This window comes from Salvelinus sp. IW2-2015, unplaced genomic scaffold (genome assembly GCF_002910315.2).
Source record: "Salvelinus sp. IW2-2015 unplaced genomic scaffold, ASM291031v2 Un_scaffold4479, whole genome shotgun sequence".
Taxonomy (NCBI): Eukaryota; Metazoa; Chordata; class Actinopteri; order Salmoniformes; family Salmonidae; genus Salvelinus; species Salvelinus sp. IW2-2015.
The window spans coordinates 5315-11746 of NW_019945749.1; the positions used below are offsets into that span (position 1 = coordinate 5315).

Genomic DNA, 6432 nt, shown 5'->3' on the forward strand with positions numbered 1-6432 from the left:
CATGTTGCTAGTTTAGCCAATACCARTTCCCCCTGATTCAGCTCATACCAAGACTTGAAKCGAGAATCTCTGCCCACCCAAACACACTTGACTTTTCTCTTGAAGCATTCCAACCCATCAAGCTATTGAAAAAGGCTTTCCTCAACAGCAACAAGGGCGACACTTCAGGCTGAGCAGTGAGTTTCACAGCTCCCCATCTGATACACTGGCTATGACCTACCCCAGGAGGATTCACTTTATTACAGCAGTGGCTAATAACAAGTTTTCATATGGTCTGGGAGACCTAAGGTGAATTGCTCTGTCAGAAGAGGGAGGGTGTCTGTGAGGCCTTGTGGTACCCCACTAAATGGTCATGTAGCTGGAGAATAACAAAATAAAAGAGAATATTTAACTAGACAAGTCAGTTAAGAACAAATTCTTATTGACAATGATGGCCTAGGCACAGTGGGTTAACTGCCTTGTTCAGAACGACAGATTTTTTCCTTGTTAGCTCTGGGATTTGATCTAGCAACCTTTCGGTTACTGGCCCAACGCTCTAACCACTTACATACATTTTACAGTATTCTCTCTCTTAAGAAATATCCTTGCGCACATAACCCCAAGTGCAGTGAGAATGTTTCCCCAACACCATGTAAGACCACTGGACGTGATCCCATCGCTGCCACTAGATGCAACCTATGCCCACAAATAATGTCATTTGACACATTGTTTACATACTTTTTCAAAATGTTCCCTCAAAAACTCACGGATTATTGATGAACAAGTTCTATACTCATACGGTGGGTACTGAGTATAACTATCATAATTTTTTGTGGAAAATCAAAGTAGTACACAACAACAACAAAAAGTCACCTGTGGATGTTTATGGATTTATGACCGGAAATGACGATAGAATCTCACTGTGCAAAGCTTGTCGGGATACAGAGACGGCTTGAGCGCCATATTGGAGTGTAACTAACTAGCTATTGTTATAAATAGGGTCGGGGCTGCTGCTGGCTGAGTTTACATGTTTTCTACAAGTTTGTTCTAAGGAAAAGAGAAAGTTATCGGTGGGTCATGAAAGAAATGTCAGCGTAAGTTGCACACATGCTAAAGACGTTGTAATGTTGTTCACTCTTCAACATGTGTGTTGTTGTAGAAATATGATAGAATATCTAACGTTAGCTAGATAGGCTAACACTGCTAGCTGCTAACGAACGGCTATCATCACAACAATGCGAGGCTGAGGGAGTTAGCGTAGCTAACAAGGCCTAGCTATTTGGTGCATCTGTTAACTTTGCTAACTTGCTACTCGACATCATATATATTCTTAAATTAGCTTGGTGACTCGATGGGTTTTTATATGTCGTTGTTTGTATTTCATTGTAGCTAGCTAACGTTATCTAGCTAATTGTTGATTAACGGTATTTTGTTTATAATCAGCGCTAGGTAACGTTAGCTAGCTAACTTGTTAGCTAACGACGTTAACGTTATAGCCTTTGAGTTCCTGTTATAGCTAGATGGTCATATAGATGTATGGTCGTTAACGTGTGCTAGCTACCCGACTTAATAGCCAACGTTGTTGCTAACTAACTTGCTTACACATGCGCTAACATTAGCTGGCTGGCTTATTTTGTTGTAAACATCCCTGTCTGTGTAGTGACCAATAACCGGTCATTTGGAGCTGACGCCGGCGTCATGTTCGTTCCCTCGTTAGTTCCCTATTTGTGCTTAATCTATCCAGACCAGCTCAATGAATCGGAAATGAATGAAGCACCAGCAAAGTAACTTTAAGTTAGTCCACGGTTTGTGTCTTGTGTGTTTTGATTTTCACCCAGTGAGTGCGCTAAACATAGGATGGCTCTTCAAATGCAAATATTGTTTATGGAATGTAGCTCGCTATAGAGTAAATGGGTGCTTGGGGGGGGGGACGCATTGATTGCTAACGTTTAGGTTAGCTACGTGATAACTAATAAACATAATGCTCAAGAAGAAGTATTGACCTCAGGTGAATCAATGTAGTCAGGGCTGAATTCCACAAAGCCTGGTCTGCTCAACTCCGTTGGTGGAGTTCATCAGGAACTTCCTTCCCTGTTGCGTTTAGTCGGCTAGACTGAAGTATATATACTGCAAACAACTTTGAACAATCAACAGGACATCTATCATCTATATAACATACTCTTCTTCCTCTGTGTTGACTTGTACAGGAACCGTAACAGTATGCATGGCGGGCAGCAGCCTCAGAAACACTATGGCATTACCTCGTCCATTAGCATGGCCTTCCCCAGGGAGGTGGACCATCAGTACACACACAAGCTCAGCGAGGCCATGAAACCCTTTGGGGTGTTCGAGGATGAGGACGAACTCAACCACAGGTGAGATGGCGTTCTCATGAAATATAGGAAAAGATGCCMCCACACGGATGAATACTCCCATAGTTTATTTGTATTTTTTATTGTGCAATGTTTCCACCCGGAGGTCTTTGTCAGACTTAACCCACGCCTGGGCCCGTATTCAAAAAGTGTCTCAGAGGAAGCGTGCTGATCTAGGATCAAGTCCTCCGCTCTCCGTATAATCTTATTCATTAAGATCTAAAACATAAAACTGATCCTGTATCAGCCGCACTCGTGCTCTGAGACTTTCAGTGAATACAGACGCTGGTTGAAGTTGAGTGGTATTTGTTCATTTAGATGCCCTTTGTTTTGCTTAGATGTTTTCCAGGTTAAAGAGTTGTAGGTTTACGTTCTTTTCATATGTGTGTTCGGGATATGCTGGGTTTCGTAGTGGACAGGTGAATTGATTGCCGTTATGTTACTTCCCACAGACTCGCAGTTCTTGGGAAGTTGAATTCATTTGTCAAGGAATGGATTGCCGAGATCAGTGAAACGAAGGTAGGTTCTTTGAAGAACAACGATGACTGAACTGTGTGCATCGGTGGTTGCTTTACAGACAGCAAATCATTTCTACTCTGCTATGATATCAATGGGAGAATGATGTGTAAGCATGCTGAGTGATATTGACGTTAATTCCCCTCAGAACCTCCCACCATCGGCGATAACCAATGTGGGGGGAAAGATCTTCACCTTTGGGTCTTACCGGCTTGGAGTTCACACTAAAGGTAATGTCCTATCCTGACTCTTAAAGAGAACACGTGCGTGTCTGCATGAGACACCTGTTGTGTGCTGTCAAAGGTATAGTTAAGTTTTGTGTGTGCGTGTTTGTGTTGCAGGGGCGGATATTGATGCCTTGTGTGTATCGCCGCGACACGTGGAGAGGACAGACTTCTTCGACTCATTCTTTGCAAAGCTCAAACTGCACGAAGAGATCAAAGATCTACGGGTGAGGTTTAAAAAATATAAAAAAATCTCAGGATAAAATTCGTATAGTTTAAAAAAACAAGGAATCTCATATTTTATTGAACAGAGTGCGAGAGGYTGACAGTGTAGGAAAAATGAAGAGCGATTGTGTCAAAAGGCAGTAGACTGAATTGTAACCTACGTTCACACTGTAAATGTGCTGGAGGCTGAGGCATGACCACTAAAATAGCCAGTCCACAAGATATTTTCTTTGTGTATATTATGGCCAACATCTGTGTGTCCTGCTGTACCTTTGACTTGGCCTGTCAAATTGCTTTAAACACGATGCACTTCTTCTTTCAGGCGGTGGAGGATGCCTTTGTACCTGTGATCAAATTCAAGTTTGACGGCATCGAGGTAAAGGGGTTTTGGATGTTCAAATGGTGTCTAATTTCAACACTCTGTGAGATAGGTACACCATCAGAGTGGATTTTCACCAACCCAAATCTTTAACGATGGAGCGAACACATTCATTCTACATTCACATCCAACACATTGACGTTCATATTGAACTAGAACAGAACCCAGGTCAGGCTGTAGATCAACCTCAACACAGTCTTGAAGTGAAGAACAGACCCTGGAAATGAGAGGTTTATGATATGCTTGGTCAGAAACGAGCTGCCGGACCCAAGGTTGTGTGATTTTTTTGCATATTTGAACAGAAAGCATAGGTAGCTATAGTATACTATTGGCATAAACATGATTATAACATAATCACTATTTAATCACCCAAAATCACAATATCCTGTAGTAGATACAGACTATAAGTAGTATTGGACTCCAACATTTTAGAATTCACAAACCGCCAATAGGAGTACTGATCTAGGATCATGTTTGGCTTTTTTTTTTGTCCTACTGAATTAGCGGTTGTTCCCACCTGATCCTAGATCTGTACTTCTATTCAGAGACATTGTGAATTTGAGCCCAGTGTAATTAGTGTACCTGCTCTGTCTTGTTGCCGGGCAGATTGACCTGCTGTTTGCGCGGCTGGCTCTGCAGTCCATCCCAGATAACCTGGATCTGAGAGGAGACTCCCACCTGAGGAACCTGGACATCCGCTGCATCCGCAGCCTCAATGGTACTAATGCTCTCTTCCTGTGGTACTAATGCTCTCTTCCTGTGGTACTAATGCTCTCTTCCTGTGGTACTAATGCTCTCTTCCTGTGGTACTCTCTTGTGGTACTAATGCTCTCTTCCTTGGTACTAATGCTCTCTTCTTGTGGTCCAATGTCTCTTCTTGTGGTACAATGCTCTCTTCCTGTGGTACCAATGCTCTCTTCTTGTGGTACCAATGTCTCTTCTTCTTGTGGTACAATGCTCTCTTCTTGTGGTACAATGCTCTCTTCTGTGGTACTAATGCTCTCTTCTTGTGGTACCAATGCTCTCTTCTTGTGGTACCAATGCTCTCTTCCTGTGGTACCAATGCTCTCTTCCTGTGGTACCAATGCTCTCTTTTGTGGTACCAATGCTCTCTTCCTGTGGTACCAATGCTCTCTTCTGTGGTACCAATGCTCTCTTCCTGTGGTACTAATGCTCTCTCCTGTGGTACTAGTGCTCTTTCCTGTGGTATAGTGCTCTCTTCCTGTGGTACTAGTAGTGAAAAAATACATGACATTAAGCTGATGCTCTTATCCAAAGCAACTTATGCAAGCATGTGTTTTACACAGGGATTGTACCCCACACCCTTGGCGTTCAAGCACTATTCTCTACCTACTAAGCCACACAGGACTAGTACATAGTGTTCGAAACAAAAATGCTATTGCAACCTCTTTGCAATAAGGAATTGAGACCAAAAGCTCGAGAGGTTTCAAGTGTTTAATACCAAGAGATGCCATGCGGCTATGGAACCCTGACCTGTTCACGGGACGTGCTACTGTCCCAGACCTGCTGTTTTCAACTCTCTAGAGACAGAGGAGCGGTAGAGATACTCTTAATGATCGGCTATGAAAAGCCAACTGACATTTACCCTGAGGTGCTGACTTGCTGCACCCTCGACAACTACTGTGATTATTATTATTTGACCATGCTGGTTTTAGAACATTTGAACATCTTGGCCATGTTCTGTTATAATCTCCACCCGGCAAAGCCAGAAGAGGACTGGCCACCCCTCATAGCCTGGTTCCTCTCTAGGTTTCTTCCTAGGTTTTGGCCTTTCTAGGGAGTTTTTCCTAGCCACCTGCTTCTACACCTGCATTGCTTGCTGTTTGGGTTTTAGGCTGGGTTTCTGTACAGCACTTTGAGATATCAGCTGATGTAAGAAGGGCTATATAAATACATTTGATTTGATCAGCTGAGTACATACAATTAGAAGTTCACAAAACATCTTACTCTTCCCTGCTTGAAGGTGTCACTCCCCAGCTATACATTCTGTAATCCCAGTGAGTTCCCCTCCTTTCTCCTGTGGAATGTCCACGGTCCTCTCTTTGTTTGCCAGATAGTCAGAATTCACCACTCCATCTTCATTTTCCTGGCCTGACCCTGCTCTCTGATCATAGGCAATTTCCTCTTATCTGATTAGGTCAACCTTTCTAAATTAGCATACACCATTCATGTCCTGAACTCCATTAATACTCCCAGTAATCATTCACTAAACAGGATACACACTACAGTTTACTTTAAACATGTTACATTTTAATAGAATCCATCAATAGTAATATACTGAACAACATACACATTCTTATGTACAATGACGCCTACCAGTTTGGGGTCACTTGGAAATGTCTTTTTTTTTTGTCCATTTTAAAATAACATCAAATTGATCAGAAATACAGTGTAGACATTGTTAATGTTGTAAATGACTATTGTAGCTGGAAACAACAGATTTTTATTTATTCATGGAATATCTACATAGGCGTACAGAGGCCCATTTATCAGCAACCATCACTCCTGTGTTCCATGGCACGTTGTGTTAGCTAATCCAAGTTTATCATTTTAAAAGGCTATTTGAGCATTAGAAAACCTTTTGCAATTATGTTAGCACAGCTGAAAACTGTTGTTCTGACTCAAGAAGCAATGAAACTGTCCTTCTTTAGCTAGTTGAGTATCTGGAGCATCAGCATTTGTGGGTTCGATTACAGGCTCAAAATGTCCCAGAAAG

The 6432-nt window shown here is 42.3% G+C and overlaps 1 protein-coding gene across 1 annotated transcript in view; it reads left to right on the forward strand.

Moving 5' to 3' along the window:
- The first annotated feature begins 924 nt into the window (after positions 1–924).
- LOC112077356 (poly(A) polymerase gamma-like) overlaps positions 925–6432 on the forward strand; it is a 24238-nt gene continuing 18730 nt past the window's right edge. The window contains 7 exon segments of the mRNA XM_024143873.2: positions 925–1073; positions 2187–2354; positions 2804–2870; positions 3016–3097; positions 3209–3318; positions 3639–3692; positions 4302–4413. Coding sequence (XP_023999641.1) covers positions 1057–1073; positions 2187–2354; positions 2804–2870; positions 3016–3097; positions 3209–3318; positions 3639–3692; positions 4302–4413 — 610 coding nt within the window. The 5' untranslated portion in view covers positions 925–1056.